At 33.1% G+C, this 17,822-nt stretch overlaps 2 protein-coding genes across 2 annotated transcripts; both read right to left on the reverse strand.

Annotated features, from left to right (window-relative positions):
- Positions 1-2,279: 2,279 nt before the first annotated feature.
- On the reverse strand, positions 2,280-5,551 carry LOC117207115 (15-hydroxyprostaglandin dehydrogenase [NAD(+)]-like). Its single transcript, XM_033447007.1, has 6 exons — positions 4,951-5,551; positions 4,459-4,585; positions 3,902-4,008; positions 3,260-3,433; positions 3,034-3,164; positions 2,280-2,604 (listed from the first exon to the last, which is right to left on the reverse strand). Exons 1-6 carry the CDS (start codon positions 5,041-5,043, stop codon positions 2,430-2,432), a joined length of 807 nt encoding a protein of 268 aa, XP_033302898.1. The 5' UTR covers positions 5,044-5,551; the 3' UTR covers positions 2,280-2,429.
- Positions 5,552-6,072: 521 nt separating this feature from the next.
- On the reverse strand, positions 6,073-16,838 carry LOC117207125 (uncharacterized oxidoreductase YuxG-like). Its single transcript, XM_033447023.1, has 12 exons — positions 16,638-16,838; positions 15,180-15,306; positions 14,498-14,604; positions 13,925-14,098; positions 13,347-13,504; positions 12,559-12,691; positions 9,663-9,761; positions 9,452-9,578; positions 8,883-8,989; positions 7,662-7,835; positions 6,405-6,553; positions 6,073-6,259 (listed from the first exon to the last, which is right to left on the reverse strand). Exons 1-12 carry the CDS (start codon positions 16,728-16,730, stop codon positions 6,124-6,126), a joined length of 1,584 nt encoding a protein of 527 aa, XP_033302914.1. The 5' UTR covers positions 16,731-16,838; the 3' UTR covers positions 6,073-6,123.
- Between the last annotated feature and the right edge of the window lie 984 nt (positions 16,839-17,822).

A 17,822-nucleotide genomic window follows, 5' to 3' on the forward strand; every position in this document is an offset into this window, starting at 1 on the left:
ATATACGTAGTAAAATGTCAGATGCAATTGATTCTGAATTTGCACAGATTCTTTTCTGTATCATATATGTATGTAGATATCTCTATGCCATTCAAAGAATATTATTCGAAACCTTCTACGGCTGACGAAGCAATCTGCAACTATAGACGTGGATATTATATTAAGCAGAATATTATCAGGTTATCATTCACTCGATCTGGTTAGAACGTTTTGTACACGTACTCTAACGTTTCGCAAACGAATTATCTGCTACCTAAGAATCGCTTGCGTGTAACCACGTGAATGTAAATAGTCGTCACCTTTATACAACGACACGTATTATACTAAGTATATGCTTGCATGGTTGGTACGCGAGAAAACGTAGGAAGGAACGGGGCCAAGCAGCAATCTCTCAGAGTTGTTGGTCTTTTTTTTCTCTCTATACGATAAAAGATTCGAATCAAAGTTCAAGAGACCCATGGTCTCTCGATCAATCGAGTTTCCAGTGGTCCTTGATAAGAAAATACCGTAACCGCTAGTGTCCAAAAACATATTTTTACTCCCGCGAAGCGTACATTTTTTAGGGTTCTCAAACTGAACAAATCATAATTTTGTGAGAAATTTGACGCAGAAAATGAAATTTTTATTGGCGTGAATCATTATTTTTTTTATTGAAAGACTTGGAGCACTATCTAGTTAATTATTTTTCTTTTTACAAATGAAGATCGGTCGGAAGAAATATATCACAGCCTAGCCTCGTTGATCTTTCGATTTTTAATTGTTCAATTTTTCAATTCCAACAGAAGAGAATTAAAACTGTTAGTGATACGAGAAACCATTACAATTTTATAAACGTTGAATATACGAATGAATAGTATGAACGTACCGTATAATAGTTTAAGATAGACGACTGTTACGAACATAATAAGAAATATTTAGTACAGAAGTTAGTAATAATACTCATTAAACGAAGAGAAGATGTATTGATCAATTTCGCACATTAACGAGTAAAGAGTAAAGGTATCGATAATGTTACAAGCACTGCTGTTTTAAATTTATTTTGTAATTTACCACTGCCCGTGCCATCTTCCTGTGATAAATAAGCTTATGGAAGCATATCGCGCGTTTTTAGAGAAGTTGAATACTAATCACGTAAACAAGAACGATAAACTTTTTGAATATTAATTAACCCATTAACAATATCAGTGAATAAATTACGAATTGTAGGTGTAGAATATAGACTTCTCCTTTACAAAGGTAACGATCGACTAACACGTAAAATTGAGCACATCGTGATTCCTTTTAAACAAATTAGAAAAGGATATAAAATAAAATTGCTTTATTCTCGGCTTAGTTTTCGAGAAAATAGACTTTGAAAATTTATCGAGTCTACAGAAACGTGGCTAATTGCTGACTAGGTAAAATTAAATAATCGATAGCAGTTTGTTGCACGTGTGAAAATAAGTTGAAAACGTAAAATACAATTTTTTCACAAGGTGCTTTTTCTCCGAGAAAAATAAATTTGAAAAGTTGTCAGACTCGTCAATTGGGTCAATTCTTAACTGAACACGTTCAAACTCTATTTCCTTGAAAATATAACCGAGAGTGAAAACATTTTATTCTATTATATCTATTATTCTATATTCTTTTTTCACGAGGAATCAGGCCGTGCCCAGTTCTATAGCACAACTTTACGATTTTATGTATTTTTCTCAATTCTACGTATCTAAAACTAAATTAACTTGAATAGTTGAGATACACGTTGTTTGTTACGTTGCCACACGATGATAGCGCACATCAACTGGCATGAATTTTTTCGACCATAGAAAGTTGGTTTATCTATAGTGTAACTGACATGCGAAGAAGTCGATAGTCATATGTGTAATTACGATATAATTACTTCCTTTTCTGTCTTTGTTCGATGTATGCTTTCTTAACCTGCTAAATACGAGGATTTCATAAATCAAGTAAGTTGTGAGAAAATTCATAATTATTGGAACGAGATATAAGTAAGTTAAATTAAATCTGTCCTTGTTTAAATAAACAGATAAGTGTGTATATGTATTTGTTAGATGCGTAAATCTAGACCAAATTAAAATTTTATACCATGGTGTTCTTTTCGAACGATGCCAATGTTTAAACGCAATCCGCTTTGGGTTTGCCATAATATAAATAAAATAACGAAAGAAAAAGATGACGTGTTAAATATGTAAATAATAGGAAAACCTACGGAAACTTTCAATATCGTTTCCTTTTTTTCTTCGTGTAGTTTGATTTGTCAGGTCGATTACAAACGCGTATTTTGCTTATCGCCATTTATTTATTACATTCAGATACTTTTATCGTAAATTATGCAAACATAAAAAACACCATGAGTAAGAGTAATACAAAATAATATATACATCACGCACATAACATATTAATATTGTCTATTTACAGAATTCAGTGATTTAATCTATTTGCATTTTACGCTCGTTTTCTTCCAATATGGAATCATTATGCTTTTGCGGTAGGCTGTCGAACAATTGTATCTCGTAGACAGGTTTTCCATCCTCGCTGATCCATATACTTCCGTTCTGAGCGCATCTCACCACGTAAACCAGTCCGTGCGCCACGCTGTCCACTCTGATACAATAAAGCGGCTTGATAATAGTAATAAGGACATAGAAATAACGACAATAAGAAAAAAGATATTAGATAAAGTTGAAGAGTTAGCGTCAATTTTTAGGCGAACGTTGCCAAAGTGTGTAATTAATGCTCGAATTTTAGCTTCAAAGAGTCTTTCAACAGTCATAAATGCAAAAATCCATTCTGCTCTCCTTCATCTTTGAAATATTATAATTCTCAGAAAAACCCAATCAATCGCAACAAACTTATTCTCCAAATAAAAAAGATACAAGATTCTCCAAATAGAAAAGATACAAGATTCTCATTCCAATATAATTCGAATATTTTCTTAATTATTCGAAGAACACGCTCTGTCAAAATTCTTCCAAACTTTGGACCTAGTTCCAAAACCAAATATTTCTGTAATTGTTACTTCGTTGAAAATACCTTCGGAAATATTTCTGTATCAGTTGATCTTGCGACGGATTTACTTCTGAATTTTTTACATTGGACATTTGAGAAAGCTCGGGACACAGCACTATTATCCTTACTCCAGTCCTTTCGTAATGATAAGGTTGCTGCAAAATTACCATCGAAATTAAGGATCGAAGTGTCGACAGGCATGAAGTTGAGAATAACTGTGTACGACGTTTCTCGATGAACCATAACGTACCGCGAACGAACGGCTGAAGCTAACCACTGCATGTTTCGTAGCGGAATATACTGGAAGCTGAGATAAAGAATACAGACCAGCCACAGACGATATATTGACGATAACACCGCCTTTGCCACCGGAGTCCTTTTGCATTTGTTGGATTCCTAGAAGCGTCGCTCGTATCACCGCTGTCTACGCAAATCGATCTCAATTAACGAATTGCAACAATAAATCCTAAGACGTTCGATATCATCGATATTACGCTGTTTCTGATCAGTTTTTCCTGAATGAAATGCTAGATATTTTTCTTTTAGTCGCAAGATTTTATATATATACAGTCAATAATTATTCATCGTTGAAATTATTTGCAGGTAATGCAATAGAAAATCATATAATTATTCAAGCTATTTTACCTCGTTTATTTAATTTACTTTTAATTTCGCTGAAACTCCTAGGTTTTAACTTTTACATTTATGCGTTATCTTTCTTTCTATCTTGTTTGTTAATTTATTAGTTAAATAATCGAGAATCCGAGATAACAGAAATGTGAAAGAAACTCGAATGGTTCCAGCCATCGTCTAGATCTCTGATCCTAAGCTCTCTATTCTGTTGCAAGAATATTACATTCGGACAAACGTCGTTGTTCTTGCTGTTGCTTACCACGTTTACATCGATGGTTTTAGTGAAATCGCTCTCGTTAATGATACCAGCATTGTTCACTAGAATCTCCAGACCGCCGAGTGTCTTCACAGCTTTCTTGAAAGTATCTGTTACTCAAATCAAGCATAATTTAACGCTACTATTTTTCGTAGATCCGAAGGAACAGGTATTTGGATAGTTGATTAAAACGTAACGTGAATCAATAATTAATCGACGAGTATCTTAATAAATATGCTAATAATCGAAATAATCTGTAATGATTTATACGGTACCTGGCAATAACTTTGCGTGCTAAAACATATCCATATTAATTAACATAATATATCGAATTAATTAGGATAACCATCGATATCTGAAGAAAACGAAAATAAAAACCAAAGTATTTAGAGAGTTCCCTTTTAAAGAGGTCGAACCATCTCTCACGAATTTCTTAAAAAGTCACTTCATCGGTTTCTTCAACGACGTTTAACAATCTCAGACAAAATCAAACTCATTGTCGTCGGTCACAACGTCGCGTATGAAAACTTGCATTGTATATTGTATAAAAATATAATTACCATCGAATTCGGAATTGTTCGCGACATCGCACTGGAAGAATATAGCACGATTGCGGCCGAATTCTGCGTTCAGCACGTTCATCGCTTCCTTGCCAGCTACCTCCTCGATATCTATCATTGCTATTACCTGCAATTATTTTTCATTACGAGTACACGCATCTACGTTTAGTGTAAATCTTTTATATCTTTTCTAATCTCTGTAGCAGACACTCTCCGTTAAAGTATTAAACTTTGTTTTATTTTCTTTCTGCAGTCATGGTTATCATAGAAGAGTTTTTGAGAAAAAAGAAAGTCCGTAAGATAAAATGGTGAATCGAGTAAACTGTATTGCAAGTGTTTTAGTTTTAGTTTTTTTTTATATCAACTACTTTTGAATCGATTATCATAGAGAATTCTCAAAGAACTTGGTTCTCTTCATACTTGTGAAAATCAAACGAACATGTCACTCTCTCAGAAAGTTTCTCAATGATTATCAAGATGACAAGTACTTACGGATGCACCATTTCGCAGCAGTTCTCTGCTAATAGTCATACCCAAGCCACCTGCAGCTCCCGTTACAATGACTCTTTTATCCTTGATTTGCATATTTTACTATATTATGCCTTTGTCGCGAAGAAAAATATGAAATAAATAGCCGACACTTTCTTTTCGTCCAAAATAATACAAATACGAAAGGAATCGTGTACTCGGAGTACTGTAAATTATTTTCACCATATGGTTCCCTTTTAAAAGAGTCAAACTTGTCGATCAAATACGCGATATGGTAAACTTAAAACGTTTGTGAAACAGCCTCGCGCGATTTTCACTGCAAAATGATTGCTGTTTTAATTGTCTCATTTACGTAGATAGGGAAACGAGAGATAAAAGAATCTAAAGAGAAGCGCGCGAGAGAGAGAGAGAGAGAGAGAGGAAAGGAAGAAATCTAAAGGTAAATTATTGAAATTGAAAATCGAAACAGACAGTGTCTTAGTAGCTACTGGATGTGTTTCTGTACTGAAAGTATTTCGTATCGAACTGATACGAAAGAAGTTGTTTTCGTGTCGCGATCTTCGACCTCTTGCGCGCCATCATGTTTAACGAGGGCACGAATCTTTCGTTATCCGCATCGATGATCCATTGCAAAACGTGACGTCCCTTGATCTTTATTGCTTACGAGAGCCGCGAGAAGCTTCGACGTGTAGTTTAGCGCTTTTGGTCGATCTTTGAATTAGTTCTACTTAGTGGTAAGTTTAATTTTCATTTTACTTACGAAAAAGTGAATATTTTTGTGACTTACAGTGGTGTATAAAAGTTTCTGGCCAGATAGATTTTTCACTTTATACTCTAAAGGCGATCTCCTATCAAATAATTTTGATCAATAAAGTAATTATATAGCAGCGTTTATTTCCTGCAATATTCTTATACTCAATTCTAGTTACAATTCTTAAAGATATCGCTTTTCGCATATAACGTGAAAAATCTATCTGACACGGTAGGTTTTCGCTTTTAATAATTTATTTGTTTTAAGAAAAATGTCGCTTTTACGTTACGTATGCTTGCGTGTAGCTTGCAATTTGATAAAGTACTTCAAATACCATTATTTGAATTTCACTTGTTTCAGAGGTTCTCTTTAAGTACAAAATGGGACAAGTCAATAATACAATACAAAAGATTAGTCATTCATCTTTAGAGCTTCACCTCCACTTTTTTGAAAGGTGGAAACTCAACAGCGTATGGTGGTTTTTTGTTTTCAATAACCCAGACAGCTCCATTTTCACCTTTCAGGAGAAACTGTACCATGCCTCTTCCTACGTGTTGCGTTCTGGTGATATAAAAACAAAAACAATATTCTGTAATATCATTTATATTACATTAAGGGCATCATTTCATTTCCTCTATATTCAAACAGCTTCAGATTATGTTCGAAACTGTGAAACGAAGTGAGTAACATGTAAGTGAGTACTTACGGTTGTACCAGCAGTGATTCTTGCATTGTTTTAACAGCATTCTTTTCAACAAAGTCTAAAGATTTCTCTGTCATTTCATCTAAAATCGGCGTTGCTGTGGCACCAGGGCAAAGTACAAGAACACGAACGCCAGTTTTGTCAAAGTGTTCCTGAAACAATTGGTATAAACGTATAAATTTTTGGGGCAGTATTCTTGCGAAGTTACAAAAAGTATTTCTATACACTGTCATTATCCAATGAAATGTTACTTTTTATCAGATTCCACCTTTCATTTACATAGCATTAAATTTGTTTTGTCATACGAAACTACTGTCAAATGTTATGAAACGTAGTACATTTACTTATCAGATTCCATTTTTCATTTACATAGCATTCAATTTTTCTTTGTCATACGATAGTACAGTCAAACGTTATGAAATGTAATACATTTACTTGGAATCAATTAGTATATAAATGCTGTAATAAATACGACGTACAAAATGGAAATTCTTGAACAAACCAATACATATAGGGCTTACAATATATAGCTTGTATATAAGAAATTGAATCGACACAAAGTATTTAATGTATACTTGTTAATTCTAAATTTATATTTAATTTTCTGAAAATGAATCCTATGACAAAACTGGCAAAAGTTATGGCCACGAATCTCTATCAGTCGTTTGTCCAATCTGACAATATACATTTGTTTATACAGGGTTGATGTACGGTAAGTGTTAATTCAGCACGTTAAAGTAAAAAGGAAAATTCATATGAACACACACTGTCTATCAGCTTGTTTTCGAGTTTTGTGTTTATTTTGTAATACGAAATTACTTAAATGTACGATTTCGTGGCAAACGGATGATAGATCGTGCTGGTTTTATTCGATTCATTCGATCCATAATCATTCGATCGAAAGAGAATGAATTCATTCGATTATTAGCTACGATGGAATTAAAAAGTCTCTTGTTTCTGATACGTCAGTTGAAAATCACCGTCAATCTGGCGACCAAAATTGCCTACAAATCGTAAAAAATTGTAAGCTGTTCGAACAAACTCGACGATCTACGACGCCTTGTTGGAAAATTGGAACAATTTCACTGAACGTAGGTATGTAACTATTATAGGTAAACACAAAACAAGCTGTTATTCAAGAACGAGATCATACGTCGGGAATGTATTTATATGAACGCTTTTTTTTTATTTTAGAATGCTGAACCAGCTCTTATCGTGCTTCTTACGTGCCTCGACTCACTCTGTATGCATTATAGTTACCTGTATGCAACGGCTGAACGCCAAGACAGTGTGTTTAGTGGTGCAATAAATAGGTACTTCAGGGAAGATTTTCAGAGCCATGATCGATGCGATGTTTACTATGGTGCCCCCTTTGCCACCTTTGTGTTTGCCCATATAATCCAAAGCGAGCAAAGATCCTTGGATTACGCCGTTCTTAAATTGAAACAATTGATCAAATTAGTAATCAACATTAATACCGATTAACGTTATCAAAAATTAGTGATTAGAAATTAATGTTATTACCAATGATGTTATAGTGGTGTCATGTTAGTTTCTAAACTGAGTTTCCAGAAAGACGAACTCATCAAATGCGTGTTAACTTCGTTGCTACATTACATAAGTATACGATTAATATTCTATTGTGAGGATTATATAAAAAATGAAGAGAATTTGTGGAGAACACGAATATGCTTTCTGAATGGCTCAATTATTAGCGTAATTATTACTATGACCAAGCTACAAACGAAAATTTAAGGATACAAAGAAGTACAGAATGTACGTAATGTATGTAACATAAAATTATATATATAGTATAAATTAAATAAATAAAAAGTATGGAAGTATCGAAGGCAAAGAAAGAAGTACAAAACAAAGATCGATATACATCCACGGTATATCTAATAACTTTGCGTTAAATTTAAAGTCGTCCGTTTACAGATCTACAGAAATGGTTTTCAACTGTCATCCGAGATATAATATATTCAGTTGAAATTATTAAGTTTCTCTATAAACATCGTAAAAGCTATCCTTTGAAACCAGTCGATCGTCATAGTGTTAAATGATTTTTCAATTTTACAATATGAAACATACCAATGCATTTTTCAGAATAATTGTTTCAATCACCTTGTATATAATTTGAAGCTAATGTTAATCATTTAACCACATTTCTTTTTTTATAGAGTTTTTACTTTATAAAATTTTTCGTTAATTATCTTATCTACATCATTGATGTTGTAATTTTTCTAATTACATATATGATAATACAAAACACGCAAATACGAAATAATAATTTTTTTAATGTGAAGCAAGTAACGAACGATACTATTTCTTCGGTTTTACAGCATGAAGTATGCAAATTTCAGAATATGCTTATAAAGCTCAAGAGATCGACAGCGTTCTTTGTCAACAAATACTTTAACTTACTCTTCTCTACATCTCAACAGACTGTGATATTGTCTTTCGTAGAAATGTTGTACTTACAATATTCACGCCAATAGTTTGCTGCCATTTTAAGTCATTAAGTAAACCAGCATTGTTAATAAGAATGTCCAGGCCACCCAGAGTGTCCCAAACTTTTTTGAAGGTTGCTGCAAAATTACAGTAAATCATAACTCGATGAACTGAGAAAGAATAAATAAATAATTATCCTTTCTTAATTGTCAATTAATGATACAAAGTAAAATTACATTATCACTGTTATGAAACGCGATTATCATGTTATAGTATATCATTAGTCAAGTTAGAAATAAATTTGAAAATATATACAAATGTTACAGGATATTTAATACAAGTATATAAACTATCTAATTTCAATCTATAAAGACAAATGACCGACAAGAAACTATTTATTCCAAAATAATGAATGATAATTGTATCTGATTTCGCACATTCTTTTGGTTGGTTTTTTTCTTTTTGGAAAATCACAATTATCAATAACAAAAGATTTGATCGATACGTTAAATCGAGAACCCAAATAACGGGGACAAATGACGTTATTTTGAAAAACGACAGAGAACGAATGCTATGTGCAGTAGCTAATTTCAAAATACCTTCGAATTGTTCAGCATTGCTTACATCACATGGAAAATATTTGGCGGTTCCTTTGCCGAATTCTACTTCCAATTGGGACACTGCGATTTCTACGGACGGGATTTCTAGGTCAATGATAGCAACTACCTATAAACGATATCATTATTTTTAACAAATAATAAGTCCGTGGCAGGAAGTGAAGATTTTCATGATTTATTTATGAAAATTTACCTTCGCTCCATCTTGCAGTAATCTCTCAGCATAAACTAAACCGAGTCCACTGCCTCCACCGGTGATTAAAACTGTCTTGTCCTGTACGTTGTTCATTGTCTGAAAAGAAATTTTTCCTCTTCATTATTGATCCGTGAAGAAAAGAAGCAAGGAAACAAGTGAAAAAGATCCTAAGCAAAGAATGTGTAACGTTCTTTCTTTCAGAGTTCTGACTTTGACTAATTTATAGAATTAGACTTATTAATCTTCTGCACTCGATGATGAAATATCACTCTCTTACATGCTGACTGTACTTTCAGTGTTCTTGTTTACGACGATACGAAGTGTGAGAATAGTATTTCTCGTTCGCCAGTTCTGTACGATATGTCTATTGCTTGAAAAGGTTTTATAAGGTAACTAAGATATATAAGATTTACGACAGAATCTTCCTATTGGTTGATTTGCAATGATAGTGATAGCAAGAAGTAGTGGGAGAAGATCACGTTTGTGACGTTGGTGGAAGACTACGGTATTTCTTATGTTTTCATATTATCATCTAGCATCTATCTTACGTGAATATGTATTTTGTACTCTTTTTCAATGTATTATTCATAAAGCTGAAAAAAAGAAAAGTTCATAGAAAAAGAATTCTGTCGTTACTAAGTTAATATTGTCCCTATTTAATTGATCAATGAATGGAAAAAATGCAAATTTTCGATTCGTTATTCTGTCTTATGGAGCTATTTTTCATGAAACATTTTTTTCGATTCGATTTCATTCGAAACAACATTTTCTGTTTAACGATAATTGGCAATATGTACATTGAGTAACGATCATACTGTAACTATCGTTGGTTATCAGTGTCGATATCTAAACTGAAATAAAAAGCTACTGACTCGAGAATTGAAAATAAAAATGAAAATGAAAGAACTGGAATAACTCTGAATTAAAGAAAGAAACATCGATAACCACTTTCATGAAACACTTACCGTGGTTTTTGCAAAATATTCGGTTTTCCAGTAGACGATATAAATGGACGTTCGAAATCAAAGAAGGACTGATTACAGAATGAAATTATGTAAAATAATATATGTTTTGGAAAGATTAATATGGAGCAATGTGTTATATAAAAGGGCATATGCATAAATACGTAATTTCGATTAACATGTAAGAACATAGATATAGGGGGTTTTAAGTCGAAAATCTAAGTTATTTGCGTCGCTACTATAGGTAAGCAAATTTTACTAACGATAAGAAGCTTCATAGATATTGTTGAAGGCTATCCTGGCAGTTGCCTGCAAAGTCATTCACATTTCCTTCAGTCGATCTACATATTCTTTCTTTATGCACCAGTCTTTGTGATATTCTTTTTTGTTCTCTCCAAAAAATATTAATATAGTTTTGTCTAAAAATGATTAGTTTGAGAGAGATATGTTAACCTTATTTTTATTGAAAGACAAGAAATGACAAGGAAACATGAACACAGGAATACCGTTTTGCGTCTTTGCTTATTTGCAATACGATAGTCTAATAAAATCTAATAAAATTAAAAAGGTCTAATAAAATTAGTCAGTCCTTGTTATTGTTAGCATTTAACAGCAGAAATAGCTTGGATGTTCGATTTGAAACCAACGCCCTGTATATGTAGTAATCTGTCTTACTCCTTTTTGATCTGATCTTACACGCGCCTTTCGTAATAAGAATAATCATTTGATAAAAATAAATTGCGTACAGTTAAAATGAATAGAATGTATTTTTTCATGATTTTATACTTTCATATATTCTTTTCTTCTTCTGTTTTAATTATAATGTACATTACATCACGCTGTTACTTGTAGTTGTAACAAACGGAGACACTTGAAACATTATATAATAAATAAATAAATAATCATTAACATAGATTACATTTATTATCCTTTTAACTATAATTTTGTATTGAACAGTGAGATTTATTATAAATTTTCAGCAACGAAACATTTCGCCTAAAACGCTGTTTCAGACAATTTACATTGTCGTATTTTATATTTTAATATTAAGAAGGGGAATCCCAAAATTTTTGTCTAGCTTCTGCTTTCTGCTTGCAACAGAGATAGGAGTATTTAAAATATAATAAATTATGGAAATCACGTGTGTCTTAATACCAGAATGTATGATTAGTTCACTTCTTAAATTATAGAAAATTAAGAGAAAAGAAAATACACGTACAGAGATATATAAAGATATATAAAACGTCCAAAGCATTTATAGTACTCGTTATACTATTTGCTAGGTAAAATTATTCTTTACCTAGATTATATTCTTTCAATTACATATCCAATAATACGAACTTGCATAAATATTATATACATAATCAAATAATAACACTTACAAAATAGTAAATATGAAATATCTAAGTGAATTATGACTCGATTGCTGTACATATTGAACTGATTATGTTAAGGGATTCAGTAAACAATAATTATCAATGTATATTTTCTTTCCTTAAACGTTAATGAAACGTTAATGAAGAAGAAATTACAAACAAAATTAAAAATTAAAGAGAAACACGTACTGAACTTACGTATATAACGGTGCTAGACTTGGATTTTTTTAACTTAATTTACATACATAACTACATACCAGAGTATGGTCATATATGTACATGAGCGTACACCATATATAGAGAATCGTGATGTCACAAAGATGGCGGGCAAGAAACGCGCGTTTCCAAGTCATTCAAATATCGGTAAAGTTTCAACTTAATTATTTTGCTTAACAACTAAATATATATAACGAAAATATTATTAATATAAATTTTGAATGAAAAAGGAAAGATACAGCAATCGAATTCAACCGATTTTTGCTATTCATAAGTGAAATTAATATCTAATTGATAATATTTTAACTAGGTTTGTCCCTCTGGTTACATTAATGTTTATATAGGGACTTTTAAGGCGCTATAACTAGGAATTTCGATCGCGTATGCAGGTTGATTGTTTTCGATGACGTAAATGGCGCCGTTCTTCCCGTGTTCGATTAATTGGATAATAGCAGTGGCTACATGTTCTGGCCTGTTAACAAATATTATTTCATTCAAATAGATGCATTTTCTAATGGAATCAGACGAGTCAAAATATCACGTGTACATTGAAATTAATATGTGAAATAATTCATTGAACTATGATAATCTATTCTCTCAGATATAATAAGATAAGATAAGATAAGATATACTCTATATTTTTCAGAACCAATTATATTGTGGTAGTATTTTAAGTATTGGTATTTAGATATTAAGTAAATATTTTTTTTGAACACCAAACAATGATATGTTGTTTAATCAGTGTCCAGTATGAATGGAAAATGGAAAATCAGTAAAGGGAAAGGAATTTTAAATAAGATATACATAATTTACTTTCAGCAGAATTGAAATGATACGTAAAGAACAGGGAATTCCTAAATCCGAGTGACAAATAGCCAAATTTATGTGATATTATTTTCAACGAAAGCTGCAAACTTTGAAAGTTTTGTTAAGATTTCCATAAGCTACTTCATCTGCAACGACAAAATAAATGATCTTTTTGTACGATAATTTTGTATAAAATTGAAAATTGAGGAATTGGAAATTAGAAATGTATAATATTGCAAATAAACGTATGTTCGATGCTGCAGCTGTTTTTTCAAAAAATTCATGGAATTTTAATATGAAAAATTGTACACTCTGCTTACGGTTGTTTCTGCATGGTGGCCATTGCCATAGCCGCGGTTTCTTCGTCGAGAAGATCCATAGCGTGTTCTTTGGAGGACATAAATCTGGCAGCCATAGCTGTGGTCGTTAATCCAGGGCATATCGTCAGCATACGGATACCAGTTTTCTCATAATAATGCTATGTTGGAGAATAAAATGTTTTCTTTGAGAAATCTTATCCACAGAAATGGCACTTGTGAGAATTTTTCACTCCTTTAAGAAGGTACGCACTTACATACGTACATAGAAATTACAAAAGCTTATTGCGTAGATGTGTATGCTCTATTTTATTTTAAAAGTGTGACAACTGGGGAAAAAATACATTTTCTGGGACATCTTAAAAATTTCAATTTCATGTTTATTTTAACTTAGAAGTTATCGCGAAGCTTTCAGAAAATATGTCCAAAACGTATCCAGAATATTGCTAGACATTTTTGAAATAACTTTGTATTGAGTACGAGACATAAAAGCAAAATAAAGCGCAAAGTATTTTCATGTATTTTAAATTTTCATTTTTTGTATATTGCCATTCAAAGCAGAATTTCTTTTGCTTTTTTACCTTCAACGACTGAGTGAAACCAACAATGGCGTACTGCGTTCCGCCATAAATTGGCGCTATAGGGATGCCCTCGAGGCCAGCTACAGAGGACATGTTTACGATGACTCCACCATTGCCACCCTTATACTTCCCCATAATATGTAATCCCAAGATAGTTCCATGAACAATGCCTTTCTATCAACGGCAAACAAAACGGTATTAATCCTTAAACATCAATTATCGTGGATGAGATTATTATCACGATTATTATCACGATAATAATTGTCTTTTACTTTTACATATAGATGAAGTTAAACGAATGCCATCGAAGAGGCTGCTGATCTTTCAATAAATTGAATAAGCTACTCGAAGTTCAAAAAATTAAGAAAGAAATTCGGTATTTGCATACTTCTTGCTAATTATGTAAATGAATTCGGAAAGCAGAAATTTTGGGCACGTGATTTCATTTGTCAAATGCTGAATTACGGGGTAGACGTGGAAATACTTGTTAGTCACGGTATCACCTTAAGTAACAAAAGTTATATATATATTTATTTATATAATATTTGTATGCAGGATGCAGAAATCTCTTACGTAGTTGACATCGACCATTATTTCCCAATCCGCGTCGTCCATAATGCCCGCGATGTTGACGAGAATATCTAGTGTCTCGTACATGTCGATAACTTTTTTGAACGATTCTGCGTATAAATTAAATTTAGGGATAAATATTATTCATTCAAACGCTCTGTAAAGGGTAAATAAAAATGTAATGTATCAATGAATTATTGGACATAAACTCCTACACTCCTACACTCGATAAACATTAGAATTACACGTGGATTCGTAAAATGCAAATTTTATTACGGATTAAATCATATTTATGCTAATGGGTAAAAAGTATCTAGATATACACAAATACATAAAAGCTACGTAAACATTATACATAAAGTGCCATTTATCTTTTTATCATTTCACTCGTGGTAATTGACTTTGGAGTATATTATGTAACAATTATCTTCACGAAATTTTCTATTGTGATCGTCGTTTGTTTGACAACATTGATTTAGAAGAAAACGATCGTTCCATCGGTTCCAGCTTATATAGATTTATTTCAGTATTATGCTTGGAACATGCTTTCGAGATGTATCGGTTATTATGATATTACGATTTTTCCTTTCGCTTTGTGCCCTCGTTTCTTACGACCGCGGTAATCGTATCTAAGCAATCTAAATCTTATCAAGAGATAAAGAAAACTTTAATAATTTGCAAGTACCTTTAAGTTTTTCGCTCTTTGACACATCGCAGGCGATAAAGATAGCGCGGTCTTTGCCAAACTCGTTGTTCAATTCAGCGGCTGCGCTCTCACCGCCGGAATCGTTCAGATCCAACAGAGCTACCGTCTAAAATATATAAGAGTACACTTATCACGCGCAGCTGGTTCGCTCAGAGGATTTGGACATTTACCATAGAACACTTCTATGTCCATACGAATTTGAAAAAATTGGATGAAAAAAGATTGGTAGGGACAGAAGGACCACCCAATCTTGTCTAATCGAAACACATGTATGATCGAGTCTCTTGACTCAATTTTGAATTAAAACTTCGTGTACGAAGTCAAACATAGACTCTACAGATAAACTTGACTTTAAAACTGAACTGTGACCCGAATGACTGTGATTATCGATGTAGTCGCTTGAAAATCATGTTTACCCCTATTTGACTTTCTTCTCCTTCCAGGGGTCAGTTTGTCGATCGACAATCTCAGTCTTCTAGGATTACCGATTGGAACGTTATTCCAAAAGAATTAGAATCTCAACGATCCTCGCGACTTCCCCATGGAATTCGTTATTTTCGAAGCAGAGATGAAGAATTTGTACGAACTCTTAGGGTGGTCCTTCGTACTGTTTCCGAAAATCTCTTCCAAGTGCTGATTTTAGACGTGCAGTGTTCTTACGACTTTTACCTGATCGATCGATAAGCTAATCTTATATCTTCTTTTTGAATAGCATCATCAAACCTGCAGATAAAATCGAGAAAAGCCTCTTATCTGATATTCATCGATATTATTAGTTATAATTGGAATTATGTACATACATACATATATTCCTCTATACTAATTTTAGAACACTTTCTTTCAGATGATTTCGCGTATAGAGGTCAAGTCAATTGCGCGCGACTTTTGTGTTATTTCTCAATAAAGGTTTGCACCTACGTACAAAGCTACTTGCAACCAACTATTCTCAATCCTACGCAGCACTTTGGCCACGATGTTAAAATTAATTTATTAACTATTGTATATTTTAATTGATCGAAACTAATCAGTTGGGATAATCAAGGTGCTGCCAATACTATAACATTATATAACATAACATGTGACATTATGTGACATTATATAAGTTATTGCTCCTAAATGGATTAAGACGAATAGTCAGGTTATGAGAATTTCGATTCCTAACGCTGCTGCGATTTTCAACAACTTTCTATATTTCAATCTCACTCTCGTTCTATCAACAAACATGATTTGTACGATCGAAGATGATATTCAACATAGAATCGAGTATGCGTACCAATATGTATGTTTCCATATTTTGTTGAAACTTAGGATATCTCCTAACGTTAGAAAAATATAATTGCGTAGAAAATGAGCGAAAGAACATGACAAGATTAAGAATCGAAACTCTCTGCATTTACTATATAACCATCGTTGCTACAATTTATTAAGTTTTATTACCTTCGCTCCGTTTCGAAGGAGTTTTCGGGCGGCGCAGAAGCCGATTCCGTTCGCCCCGCCGGTGACAAGCGCGATCTTACCCTCGATGTTCATGATCGATCGCTGGCAAAGAAACGAATGTTTCCCCGTTTTATTTCTCACCAGATACGACGGTGGTTGCCGCGGCGTTCACGCGCGAAACCTCGCGAATCGAATATATCTTGGCGGCTGGTTCTTACGGCGACAGGTGACAACGGTGACCGATGAAATACGAGAAATCGAGAATCAATCGTATCGAGATCGTATGTCTCTCGTGGTTATCTGACGGGTAACGTGACCGCGAATCTGCGGGTAAACAGGATCGAATTATACGCCGATCGATGGAGAAAAAATTCGGCACGAGGTGCCATGGTATCCGCAAACGCCGTGTTTATTTCTGTCGATTTATTGAGTTACAACGCTGCGTAAGAGGAGAAGTATTATACAGGAAATATTTATTTGCTCGCGAAAGTACGTATTAGGTTGGTGTTGCGACCTCTTTGAAAAGCGTGCACCTAAAACGTGTCGCGAAAAGTAAGCGACGACAAGTATACTCGTCAAACACAGAGTACGTGTGGCTGTTACAATATAGAATTTAGTTACAATGAAACGACTATTTTACATTTTAATTTTACTACTGACAAGGCTCGTCGTAATACAAAATATTGCCATTTCTTTATGACGAGTATACTCATTAAAAACAGCTGACTGTTACATAAGTATATGTGTAATCTTTCGACTTAAAACTGAATGAAAAAAATTACAGGTAAATTAGATAAGAAATTGATCAAAATTTGAATCTGATATATGGGATTATTCAAGGCGTTTCTAGAATCAAAGGAGAAGAAATACAGCCAGAAATTTAATGTCGAGGATATTTGAACCGATTATGAGGAAACTGCGAATGTAGAGAAAAGGAATATTTAATGAGATTGTTATATTAAATATACGAGTTTCTTATAGTTTACAATTTCAAATAGGATAATGATTCTTAATGATTTTAACAATTATTATTCGAATTTACTTGATCCTTCGCTAGTGCTCCATTACGATAGACTTTTTATGGTAAATAACGTAACTGAAGCTTAAAATTAATTTTTTTCTCAAATTCTTGTATCTCATGGAATTTAGCGATTCGTGTAAACACATGACAAGATCATAACGCAT

Source organism: Bombus bifarius, unplaced genomic scaffold, assembly GCF_011952205.1.
Source record: "Bombus bifarius isolate JDL3187 unplaced genomic scaffold, Bbif_JDL3187 scf7180000008022, whole genome shotgun sequence".
Taxonomy (NCBI): Eukaryota; Metazoa; Arthropoda; class Insecta; order Hymenoptera; family Apidae; genus Bombus; species Bombus bifarius.

Coding starts and splice junctions, on each gene's coding strand:
- LOC117207115 (XM_033447007.1), bottom strand. CDS start 5,043: ATGCAAATCAAGGATAAAAGAGTCATTGTAACGGGAGCTGCAGGTGGC. Junction 4,586..4,950: donor TGCTGCGAAATGGTGCATCC/GTAAGTACTTGT, acceptor AAATAATTGCAG/GTAATAGCAATGATAGATAT. Junction 3,165..3,259: donor GCTTCAGCCGTTCGTTCGCG/GTACGTTATGGT, acceptor GTAATTTTGCAG/CAACCTTATCATTACGAAAG.
- LOC117207125 (XM_033447023.1), bottom strand. CDS start 16,730: ATGAACATCGAGGGTAAGATCGCGCTTGTCACCGGCGGGGCGAACGGA. Junction 14,099..14,497: donor TAATGGTCGATGTCAACTAC/GTAAGAGATTTC, acceptor TGCCGTTGATAG/AAAGGCATTGTTCATGGAAC. Junction 8,990..9,451: donor CAATGCTGAACAATTCGAAG/GTATTTTGAAAT, acceptor GTAATTTTGCAG/CAACCTTCAAAAAAGTTTGG.